Consider the following 11054-nt stretch of genomic DNA (forward strand, 5'->3'; position numbering starts at 1 on the left):
GCACTAGTTCCATATTATTTGTCATCAGATTAGCACTATGTATATTTATAAAAGTATTTGCAACTGCAAGGGTTATATTTGACTTAACTTCAGTGTACAATTGATTTCCTTTTGACAATGATTTCCTGTTGATTTCCCCCGATTTCATTTGAGTTCCTCTGATTTCCTTTGATTTTCTGTGATTTCCTTTGATTTCCTCTTGATTTCCTATGATTTCCTTTGATTTCCTCTTGATTTCCTATGGTTTCCTTTTGATTTCCTCAAAATTTGTTTACATAATGTACTACAGGGCGATTGTTAACTTTTTTTTAACTTGACTTTTTTGTTTTGCCGATAATGATGTTGAATTTAAACCTTTTTTTACCAAGTGTTTACTAACGTACGGTGACTAGGTAAGCTGAAGTGCTTTCCCTTTAGACGAAAAAAATAAATAAATAAAATGTATTGTGCTGCTAAGCAACAAACTGAAATGTTTAAGAAAAAAATCTGATTTTACTTACAAAAAGAACGCTACTCTGAAATCGAGGTTTTAGATGTCTAAATCAATAGAGTAAGTATACGTTCGAATTTTACACTTTCTTGGATCAAATGTTTGTTCTAAAAGTGGACATATGCAATATTCTAGATTTTTTGCACATTCAGTCAGAAAACCTTATGGTCTATTTTAATTTTGAAATTAAAAATGTCTGGTGTGTACAAATTAGTTCGTTTAAATCACTCAAAGATTTAATAAATTATATTATATATTATTATTATTTTTTTAATAAATTATATTATGGAATTTTGCTTTTGACTTTACGAAATTAAAAGTACATAAGGCCAAGGGTATTTTTAGTTACGTCAGCAGTTTTTACTTATCAGTGACTCATAAGGCAACAACGACTGGCTTAAATAGTCCAAAATCATTATTAGGTTCATCTCTGTGTTGTGCATACAAGATCATGTTAAAATTTGACCTACTAAATCAAACTGATAATAATAACTTAAGTCATTACTTTTTAAAAGTTGGGTTTAGTCACTTATTATGGTAGCATAAACAGAAAAAACAAGTAGTTTCATTTATTTTATTAAATGTTAAAAAAAAACGGTAACTCTAAACATAAAAGTAAAGCATTTCTGTTGGATCATAACAAAATATCACAAAATAAAACAACTTCTTAAAAAACACTTACCCCATAACCTGGGTCGAGATTTGTGTATATATTGTAGATGATGTTGAAGTAAAAAACTGTGCTAAATTCTAGCTACCCATAAATACAGATGAAATGCAAAATTTAACACGTAAGAATTTTTTTGCACAATAAAGGAGTGGATAACCCCACTTGATATATTTTCAGAGGTAATTTTCCCCTTTAAAAGTGTTCATAGGCACCTAGAATTTTGCACAGTTTCTTACTTTAGTATTCTCTACGATATATACTTGTACAAATCTCGACGCAGATTGAGGTTACATTATCACAAATTTTAATCATATCACTTAAAAAAAAACTAGAATTAAATCAAATATTTTTTCAATAATTTTTTTTCAAAAACTAAACTGCCTCTTCTGAGTACCTGAGGTGGAGGTGGTTTCATTATATATTCATTTTCCTGGATCTCCCCCTGATCTTTAATGTCCGGAAACATAAAAGCATCCGGAATTTTTGGATTCCTTTTCAAAAAATCACAAAAAATAGGGTTAAGTGATAACACTTTACCAATGTAACATTTTTTGTTTTGTTTTTGAGTTGTTAATTGTATTATAATATAATCGTCTATATTTAAGTCTGGTTTAGAACTTACTATTTTCAGCCTTGAGATGCAAACGAGGATTCAAATCATCAGAATAATTGGAAGAATTCAAACTTTCGGTGTCCGTGCTGTCATCATATTCGATACTACTTGGGTTGTCTAAATCAGATGAGTCACTTGATATATTATAGCGTCTTTTTGTTTTCCAATTTGGACTGGTTTTTGAATTTGAGATGCATCTTTATGTTGAAGACAGGTATCTGTTTCTGAGTTAACTCTACTACTATTACATTTCTTATTTTGAATAAATCTTTTGACACGATCCACACTGACGCGATCCTTTTCATTGTCTAACAGCCAGCAAAGTGAAGACTTTTTTATAACTTTTGGTGTATTATCTAAGCGTATTCTGACTAGATCACCTTTTTCAACAAAAATATCGTCACTATCAAAACTTCTAAGGTGTGTGTCTCTGTCAAATTTCTTAGATTCGTACGAAATTGTGCAAAGATCATTCAGTAAGTCTTCATCTTGGTCAACTGGATCGTTTTCCAAACCTTGAAAACAGTTACGTTTCATGGCTATTTGAGAATTGTTGTAATTTTCAATGTGATCGCACTGTTCTTCACTAAACATTTCATCTTCAACTTCGTCATTGCATTCATTGTCTTTACACGGAGGCAAAAATATATAGTTGAAATCTATCACTTTCATTCCTAAATCTTCAGTGTCACGCAGACAATCCCGTAAAGCTGATTCTACGGTGCTTTGTATATCTTTATCTGAAATGTTTCCTAAATCATCATTTTTCACAAAATCTCTCTTCACGATTGAACTTTTTTCCTGATTTCTCTAGGAAAAACGAATTTTTTATCCAAATCGTTTTTAATGTTGTTTATAGTTTGCAGTCTGTCACTTCGATGCAACATATCTCTTATACTAAAATTAAAAATTGTGCTAAAAGTTGAAGTCATTGATCTAAGGCTTCTAAACATACTCTCACAAGTTTGAGAGCTAAACTTCCAAGGCAAGAAGATATCACATAGTAAGATTTTTGCACGACCTCATATCACAAACTCAATTTTTAAAAACTAATTTGGGGCGAAATTATAAATTTGGTTTGTAGGTATAAAGCAATATAATGTATCATTTCTCATCGGAACTGCACTTCATTAACTACAACTTTAATATTTGTCAAACTGAAATATCATGCTGTCAGTTAATGATATTATACTGGAATTTTCTATCATTATCCCTTAAAAGGTTATTTAATCTCCACTTTTATGATTAAATTGATATTTTCTTTCTTATGATGAATGCTACGACTTATGTCATACATGTTATGTTTATTAGTTCTAGAAAATATCTAGTTTAACTGGATTTGCTATGATGATTTTGGATTTCCTTTGTTTTCTTGTTGATTTTTCGTTAATTTCTCATTGATTTCCTTTGATTTCCTCTAGCGTGTACAATTGATTTCCTCTGCGGTTTACCCCTCGGTGCAATAAAAACAAACATCATTACAAAAACCACAGAACCAAGAGTAGTTGTAACATCCTCTTGAAGGAATCGTGTTTGTAAAGGCAGTACTTACTAAAGGCAACGCTGTATTTCCTTAACACTGTAATGTTGATGTGTTTTTCAGCAATCAACCAATCAGAGAAACAACCGTAGATGATAGTTGCCACAAACACGGGAAAAACCATTATGAGTTCCCAGTAGGTTTGAAGTTCGTAACTGACTTTTAAAACTTCCTTTACATAGTCGGGCATGCGTGTTCCGAAAGTATAAGTGCACCATATGATTCCAACGTGGTTTATCAATAGAGCCCACAAGGGCCGACTGCGTATGATAGACCTCCAAGGTACCTCCTTTTGAGTAAAAACCAGCTGTTCTTCTAAAAATGTGAAGTCATAATGGTACCTTGTTGAGTACCTCACCACCTAGTTCTTCCGTTAGAAAGCTTTTTTCTCTGGCACTAATGAAAGGGTGAAGATAAGGTCTGGAATAGCAGAAAACATACCACACCGCACACCAGATAACTCCCAATGACCCGAAAATGTAGTAAATAGAAGTCCATTCCTAAGAGTACCACATGAGAGTGACACCCACGAATGTACTGACCATGTATCCGAAGGAACTCGTCGACAATCCAATGCACACAATCGTAGTTCGCATGTTTTTGGGTGTCCAATACACCAAAATTGAGAAGAGTGACGGGAGCAAGAACCCTTGACAAAAACCATTGAATGCTCTTAATGCGAAAAACGGGTGGTAATTCGGTCGAGCCTTCTTGTAAATCAAAGGCGTAAATAGGCTACTGATGGAAGCACCCATGATTGCTACCATGATCAAATACTTTCCTCCAAACTGGTCACTGAAGTACCCCATGACCAGGTTGCTCCAAGGAAAAGTCCAGTAGAAACAACTGATATAAATAATCTCGGTATTTAAGTCCCAGTCGAACGAAATATCAAAAAAAGAATTCTAAACATGTTAAAGCCTGCCTGGACGAACTTATTGTCATGTTCTTCAGGTTCCTCTCAGGGACGGTGCATGCGTATGTAGGTTTACCGGTATCATTTTGAAATATTGTCAGTATCATTAGGTTGTTGTTCAAGGCACTGCCGAAACCAAGGGCTAAGACGAGCATGATAAATTAAATACCAGATAGCGTTGTGGAAAGTTACAGCCTGGAAAGTTTGTTTTTCAAAGGAAGCTCGGGAAAAAATTATACTCATGATTAGATTGTGTGGAACTCGAGCCACTCCGGGAATCAGAGCCGTCGTCCTGCCGCGAGTGACGAGCTACGAAAGGAAGTGAGGGCTTGGAAATACCCTGCTGCATTTTTCTACAACAGGTTGTCACAATGACAGCAGTTAAGTCAAATCAGTCAACTTTAAAAAATACTATTCATGATATTTATTAGTGAAGTAAAAGGTTCGATTTTTCTCATGAAGATTTCCTAGTCAGGAAAAACTGCTCCGACAGAAAGCAAGGGAAGCACGATCTAAACCCGTTACACCAATTTTTCTTTTCCATACACAAAAGAAAGTAAAGATATCTGCAAGTTTTTATTTAAAAAATTCCAAGGAAATAGTACACAAATTTTATGTTCCGAGACAGCAAACCCTAAACTTTATCTTTTGGTAAAAACCATCCATGTAGACACTTTGGGGCTGGTCCAGGAGTATCAAACTCAGCCCTCCCTACTTCCTCAAACGTCGCAGCATCAAGAATCAAAAGACCAACTCTGTTGGTGTCATCTCCTCCCCAAACCATCGACGCCAAAACAACACCATCATCTTCAAACTAAACAAGTTTGTTCAAAAACACAACCTCTTAATCTTCCTACCTGGCTGTTAGGACGCGGCACGAAGACAGGTTCGCTGGGGTAGCAGTTATCCTCGCACCACGTTTTCCAAGTCTTCGTGACAGTATCGACCTTGATTATAGTTCCGGGGTTGGGCGCATCCACATCGGCGCTAACGGCGTAAAAGTACCTATACTTTCTCCCTAAAACAACAAGTCATTACGGTACCTAAATATTGGTCGTAGTTGATTCGAGGAGTTTCGCAGCCCAAATCTGCTAGTTTTTCTGGTTTGACTAAGATCTCGTCTTGGAGATAGTAGGCTTCGGCTTTGGTGTTTGGTATTTGGACAAGGTTCGAATGGGTTTTGGGTGGTTTTAGAGGAAGCACGAAACGAAGAGGTTTGAACCAGTGGTTAAATTCGTCAATTGAACTTGATTTTAATGTTAAGGGTGATGTGAATTAGAGGAGACACCTCACATTCATGTCTGTTCGTCTAATACAAAGGGGTTTGGTTGAAGTAATTTGTTTATTAAAGTAGAGAATACACTAAGTAGGAGGTCATTATTCTTGGTTGTCCTTCTTGGAATTCCACGATTGCACTTCCGCCGAAAAGAAGAACAGGTAGATGAGGAAAGTTCCACTCAACATGGCAAAAGAAACCCAAAACACATACCTCCATTCCGACAGAGTTTGCTGGATAGAAATATAAGTCAGTACGCAAAATTTCGACCCACTTGCAGCATTCTCAAAGAAATAAATACTCACGTTCGGTGCCAGTATTCCGACGATAGCAGGCGCCGCCATACCAGCGAACACCCCAATACCATTGGCCAACGCCATGACGGTACCGGAAAAATTCGGCGACAAATCTAGGGCATTCACTTTGACTCCCGGGAAGTAGAAACCCATGCTCAACATGCACAGCGTAAAAAATGTCACTGCGATATATCTTTGGCAACCGACGTACGAAGCCAAGACAATGAAGACGGCTGGTCCCAAGGACCCTACAAGTTAATTACAGAAATAGATACTTTTCAAAACTGGTTCGTACCTATACCACCGAAAATTTGTCTGGTGAGCCTAACGGACAAGTATTTCTTGTGAATTATCCAATCTGCGAGATATCCGCTGCCTACTGCTGCTAAGTACATCATGAAGTATGGTGCAGCAGACAACACTCCGTTTTGTTTGACGTTAAAGCGCAGCACCCCGTTCATATATTTCGGGAGATCTGTAACCATGGTGTACCAGCCCCAGTCGTGTCCAAACTGGACTATTATGTAAGTCCAGACGGGGAACGATGTTAACATTTCTTTCCAAGGTGTCTTTAATGAATCCTCGCTAACATGTTCGGCTGGACAGATTTATTAATAAGAATTCACGCGGTAGGTTTCTAACAAACCTAACTCGTGGTAAAGGTACTCTTTTTCTTTGGGTTTGATACATGGATGTGTCCTCGGGTACGAGTAACAAAGGAGCTGCCAAGCGATGTTCCATACTAACCCTAATAGTCCGAAGAAATAGAATACGATATCCCAGTGCTTGGACCAACTGATCAGAAACCCACCCACAGAGTTGGTAACTACGGTGCCCATTATTGCTCCTGCGAACGACAGACTACTCATAAATCCTTTATCTTTAGGGGGGACCCATTGGGAGAGAAGGGTAGTGATGACCGGGTACACCATTCCTTGCCCGAGTCCCATGATAACCCTTAGAACTACCAGAACCACCCAGTCTCCACCGGTTGACGTAATAACGAGCGGAAGAAATATGGTTAAGACGGTATTTAACAACATTCCGGATCCTAAGACGTGTTTACCCCCATATTTTTCGGCCAATAAGGCACAAGGTATGTGGGTGACTATGTAACCCCAATAGAAGGAGCTCAGGATGAGACCTTGTTGCACCTCGTCCCAGTCGTACAAGATGTCGCGGTTCTGGTTAAGACACATTTTTACAATCTGAATTCACTAAACCAGAAAGCTAACCTTGACCGTGACATACGTGGCGTTGTCGATTACGGGACATGAATCTTCATGTTGTACCAGACTTTCATTTTTTTTCTGGACCATTTCGGTGATAGCCAGAGAAATTGTTACTCTCAACGTATAGGAAGTGAATGTTGCTAAACTAGTCATGATCCCCAAGAGATAGCGTTGAGGGACAAGGATGCCTAGAATTTGATTGTTTTAAGGCAGAAGATGCTCGTCACGACTTACAGTTGGTGAACCGTTCTCCTAAGGAGTGACTGGGATCCATTTCTTCTCAGTGACTTTACAAAGTGACAATATTTGCAAATAGTTTAAGAACAGCCTCCTAAATAAAAACGACTATTACATGGCCAGCTTACTTTTTAGTTTTTATTTTTCTGGAGATTCGACGTCAAAGACACTGGGGGGCGCTTGCGTATCCAGGGACCACAGGACGCGACGGAGAGACAACTTTACGGGACTTATTACATAGCTACTATTCAAACCTTGTCTGGTGACCTTAATGGAGAGATATTTCTTGTGAATGAGCCAGTCTGCGAGAAATCCGCTGCCTATTACCAGTTACCATTCGTTGATATAGTAATTAGAGGATGCTATTTACCAACATCCCTGATCCTAAAATGTGTTTACCTCCACATTTTTGACCCAAGGTAAGTGGGCGAATAGGTAGCCCCAGAGGAAACACCTCACATTCATGTCTATCCGTCTAACAAAAGGGTTTGGGCGAAGTATTTTGTTTATTAAAGTAGTAAGTAAATACACTAAGTACGATATCATTATTCTTCGTCGTCCACCCCGTAATTCCACGGCTGAATTTCCTCCGAGAATAAGAACAGAAAGATGAGAAAAGTCCCACTCAATATGAAAAAAGTAAACCAAAACACAAACCTCCATTCCGACAGAGTTTGCTGGATAGAAATACAAGTCAGTACGCAAAATTTCGCAGCATTTTCAAAGAAATAAATACTCCGTTTACAGAACAGATGTACCCAGTTCACGTGATTACTCCATCTGTTCGGTAAACGGACTATACTCACGTTCGGTGCTAGTATTCCGACTACAGCGGGTGCCGCCATGCCAGAAATGACTCCAATACCATTGGCCAACGCCATGATGGTACCGGAAAAATTCGGCGACAAATCTAGGGCATTCACTTTGACTCCCGGGTAGTAGAAACCCATGCACAACATGCACAGCGTAAAAAATGTCACTGCGATATATTTTTGGCATCCGACATACGAAGCCAAGACAATGAAGACGGCTGGGCCCAAGGACCCTACATGTTAATTACAGAAATAGCTACTTTTCAAAACTGGTTCGTACCTATAGCACCGAAAATTTGTCTGGTGAGCCTAATGGAGAAGTATTTCTTGTAGATTAGCCAGTCTGCGAGAAATCCGCTGCCTAATGTTGCTAAATACATCGTGATGTATGGTGCAGCAGACAACGCTCCGTTTTCTTTGAAGTTAAAGCGGAGCACCCCGTTCATATATTTCGGGAGGTCTGAGACCATGGTGTACCAGCCCCAGTCGTGTCCAACCTGGACTATTATGTAAGTCCAGACGGGTAGCGATGTGAACATTTCGTTCCAAGGTGTCTTTAACGATTCCTCGCTCACATGTTCGGCTGGACAGATTTATTAATAAGAATTCACGCGGTGCGTTTCTAACAAACCTAACTCGTGGTAAAGGTACTCTTTTTCTTTGGGTTTGATACATGGGTGTGTCCTCGGATACGAGTAACAAAGGAGCTGCCAAGCGATGTTCCATGTTAACCCTAATAGTCCGAAGAAATAGAATACTGTATCCCATTGCTCGGACCAACTGATCAGAAATCCACCCACAGAGTTGGTAACTACGGTGCCCATTATTCCTCCTGCGAACGACAGACTACTCATAAATCCGTGATCTTTACGAGGGACCCATTGGGAGAGAAGGGTAGTGATGACCGGGTACACCATTCCTTGCCCGAGTCCCATGATAACCCTTAGAACTACCAGAATTACCCAGTCTCCACCGGTTGACGTGATAACGAGCGGAAGAAATATGGTTAGGACGGTATTTAACAACATTCCGGATCCTAAGACGTGTTTGCTCCCATATTTTTCCGCCAATAAGGCACAGGGTATGTGGGTGACTGTGTAACCCCAATAGAAGGAGCTCAGGATGATACCTTGCTGATGTTCGTCCCAGTCATACAAGACGTCGTGGTTCTGGTTAAGACACATTTTACCTTCTGAATTCACTAAACCAAAAAGCTAACCTTGACAGCAACATACGTGGCGTTGTCGATTATGGGACACCTGTCTTTATTATCTACTAGAGTCTCATTCTTTTTCTCCACCATTTCGGTGATGGCCAGAGAAATTGTTACTCTCAACGTGTGGGAAGTGAAGGTCGCTAAACTAGCCATGATTCCCAACAGATAGCGTTGAGGGATGAGGATGCCTAGAGTTTGACAGTTTTAAAACGGAAGATGCCTGTCACTACTTACAGTTGGTAAACCGTCCCCCTAAGGAGCGAGTGGAATCCATTTCTTCTCAGTGACTTTACAAAGTGACAATATTTGCAAATAGTTTAACAACAGCCTCCTAAATAAAAACGAGTGTTACATGGCTCCCTTATAATTTTATTATTTTTTTCCGGAGGTTCGACCTCAAAAAGACCCTGGGGGGCGCTTGCGTGTCCAGGGACCAAACTTTGGGGTCAGTGGGCGTGTCCTAGGAAGATCTGTGGACAAAGTGATTGACAAAAATAAGCTGTCTAATGGTTGAATCTGTATTTTTAAGTTGATTCTATGTCATGCTCTTCTTCGTAAAGATTCTTATAAATGTAATAGAACCTTATCAAACAACTTTATTATTAATTAAAATCAAGGTTCCCCGTTCTTTTTTATCTCCATCTCGTCGTGAACAATCTTACGGTCAAATGCTTATTTTCTAATGACATCTTTTGTGATGACACTTTCATCAGTTTGCTAAATTAAATAAAGGTGATGTTACAAGCAAATTCCATGATAAGACCATTTGTAAGTCTATAAGATAGTTTAGCTGAAGTGATTTGTTTAGTAAGGTAGAGAATATACAATGTGCTCATGGTGTTTGGTCGGTCTTCCTTCTTGGAATTCCACGGTTGAACTTCCACCGACAAGAAGAACAGATACACGAAATAAGTTCCATTCAACAGAGCAGAGGAAAGCCAAAACACAAACGTCCACTCCGACAAGGTTTGCTGGAACGTAAGAAAAATTAGAACCAAACATTTGAACCCACTTGAAAATCGCATAATTTTTATTCATTTCGGTTTGTTGCTCGGTAAACGGACTCTACTCACATCCGACATATGAAGCCAAAACGATGAAGAGAGCTGGTCCCACAGATCCTACATGTAATAGAACTTACTTAGCTACTATTCAAACCTGGTTCGTACCTAAGCCGCCAAAAACTTGTCTGGTGACCCTAATCGAGAGGTATTCCTTGTGAACGAGCCAGTCTGCGAGAAATCCGCTGCCTATTGTTGCAAAAAACATCACGAAATATGGTGCAGCAGACACCAGTCCGAGGGGTAAACCGCAGAGGAAATCAATTGTACACGTTAGAGGAAATCAAAGGAAATTACAGGAAATCACAGGAAATCACAGGAAATCAAAGGAAATCAAAAGGAAATCAAGAGGAAATCAACGAGAAATCAAGAGGAAATCAATGAGAAATTAACTAGAAATCAACAAGAAAACGCGACTTCTCAAAGCGATGCGTTTAAATTCTCCCCTAGCTATTTCATCCGACGAAAATCATTTGAATAACTGGGAATGGTACCAAATGGGTTTCAGTGACAGCGATCTGACATCGTATGTCCAAGACACTGTACATATTATCACAAAGTTAAGAACAAAGTTTTTAAAATCAGACTCAATATTACCTCTAGGGAATTACGTTGCTACAGTTGCTCACCTTGAAATATTAGTAAAAAATTGCACCAAAGATCAACATATGCTAACAATAACGGATTTGAAAGCA

General features: G+C 38.8%; 4 protein-coding genes across 6 annotated transcripts; all 4 read right to left on the reverse strand.

The window, feature by feature from the left end:
- Window positions 1-3251: 3251 nt before the first annotated feature.
- LOC135131801 (sialin-like) lies at window positions 3252-4384 on the reverse strand. The gene is made up of 4 exons (XM_064059652.1): window positions 4239-4384; window positions 3856-4159; window positions 3672-3813; window positions 3252-3628 (listed from the first exon to the last, which is right to left on the reverse strand). The coding sequence occupies exons 1-4, from the start codon at window positions 4382-4384 to the stop codon at window positions 3252-3254; spliced, it is 969 nt and encodes a 322-aa protein (XP_063915722.1).
- A 408-nt stretch (window positions 4385-4792) lies between these two features.
- On the reverse strand, window positions 4793-5528 carry LOC135131802 (carotenoid isomerooxygenase-like). Its single transcript, XM_064059653.1, has 4 exons — window positions 5518-5528; window positions 5312-5475; window positions 5087-5247; window positions 4793-5043 (listed from the first exon to the last, which is right to left on the reverse strand). The coding sequence occupies exons 1-4, from the start codon at window positions 5526-5528 to the stop codon at window positions 4864-4866; spliced, it is 516 nt and encodes a 171-aa protein (XP_063915723.1). The 3' UTR covers window positions 4793-4863.
- A 24-nt stretch (window positions 5529-5552) lies between these two features.
- On the reverse strand, window positions 5553-7355 carry LOC135133311 (sialin-like). 3 transcript variants are annotated; one of them, XM_064061672.1, is made up of 6 exons: window positions 7268-7355; window positions 7037-7221; window positions 6448-6985; window positions 6106-6399; window positions 5811-6049; window positions 5553-5738 (listed from the first exon to the last, which is right to left on the reverse strand). In XM_064061672.1, exons 1-6 carry the CDS (start codon window positions 7305-7307, stop codon window positions 5607-5609), a joined length of 1428 nt encoding a protein of 475 aa, XP_063917742.1. In that variant the 5' UTR covers window positions 7308-7355; the 3' UTR covers window positions 5553-5606. The 3 variants fall into 3 exon arrangements, with proteins under 3 accessions (XP_063917742.1, XP_063917741.1, XP_063917740.1); XM_064061671.1 differs by having other exon boundaries at window positions 6103-6399; XM_064061670.1 differs by having other exon boundaries at window positions 6097-6399.
- Window positions 7356-7815: 460 nt separating this feature from the next.
- LOC135133312 (sialin-like) lies at window positions 7816-9620 on the reverse strand. Its single transcript, XM_064061673.1, has 6 exons — window positions 9533-9620; window positions 9302-9486; window positions 8714-9251; window positions 8363-8665; window positions 8077-8315; window positions 7816-7947 (listed from the first exon to the last, which is right to left on the reverse strand). The coding sequence occupies exons 1-6, from the start codon at window positions 9570-9572 to the stop codon at window positions 7816-7818; spliced, it is 1437 nt and encodes a 478-aa protein (XP_063917743.1). The 5' UTR covers window positions 9573-9620.
- Between the last annotated feature and the right edge of the window lie 1434 nt (window positions 9621-11054).

Source organism: Zophobas morio, unplaced genomic scaffold (genome assembly GCF_036711695.1).
Source record: "Zophobas morio isolate AGI-343-1 ecotype UQ-CSIRO unplaced genomic scaffold, CSIRO_AGI_Zmor_V1 ptg000021l, whole genome shotgun sequence".
NCBI lineage: Eukaryota > Metazoa > Arthropoda > Insecta > Coleoptera > Tenebrionidae > Zophobas > Zophobas morio.

What these genes read in the sequence shown, in the direction of transcription:
- LOC135131801 (XM_064059652.1), bottom strand. Translation starts at nt 4,384, where the DNA reads ATGCTCGTCTTAGCCCTTGGTTTCGGCAGTGCCTTGAACAACAACCTA. An exon ending in ATGACAATAAGTTCGTCCAG is followed by an intron (nt 4,160 to 4,238) that starts GCAGGCTTTAAC and finishes TATTTATATCAG; the next exon opens with TTGTTTCTACTGGACTTTTC. An exon ending in TCTAACGGAAGAACTAGGTG is followed by an intron (nt 3,629 to 3,671) that starts GTGAGGTACTCA and finishes TCACATTTTTAG; the next exon opens with AAGAACAGCTGGTTTTTACT.
- LOC135131802 (XM_064059653.1), bottom strand. An exon ending in AGAAAAACTAGCAGATTTGG is followed by an intron (nt 5,248 to 5,311) that starts GCTGCGAAACTC and finishes TTGTTGTTTTAG; the next exon opens with GGAGAAAGTATAGGTACTTT. An exon ending in TGCCGCGTCCTAACAGCCAG is followed by an intron (nt 5,044 to 5,086) that starts GTAGGAAGATTA and finishes AAACTTGTTTAG; the next exon opens with TTTGAAGATGATGGTGTTGT.
- LOC135133311 (XM_064061670.1), bottom strand. Translation starts at nt 7,307, where the DNA reads ATGGATCCCAGTCACTCCTTAGGAGAACGGTTCACCAACT. An exon ending in CCACGTATGTCACGGTCAAG is followed by an intron (nt 6,986 to 7,036) that starts GTTAGCTTTCTG and finishes TGTCTTAACCAG; the next exon opens with AACCGCGACATCTTGTACGA. An exon ending in GTACCTTTACCACGAGTTAG is followed by an intron (nt 6,400 to 6,447) that starts GTTTGTTAGAAA and finishes AAATCTGTCCAG; the next exon opens with CCGAACATGTTAGCGAGGAT.
- LOC135133312 (XM_064061673.1), bottom strand. Translation starts at nt 9,572, where the DNA reads ATGGATTCCACTCGCTCCTTAGGGGGACGGTTTACCAACT. An exon ending in AGGGGGACGGTTTACCAACT is followed by an intron (nt 9,487 to 9,532) that starts GTAAGTAGTGAC and finishes GTCAAACTCTAG; the next exon opens with GCATCCTCATCCCTCAACGC. An exon ending in ACAAATTTTCGGTGCTATAG is followed by an intron (nt 8,316 to 8,362) that starts GTACGAACCAGT and finishes ATTAACATGTAG; the next exon opens with GGTCCTTGGGCCCAGCCGTC.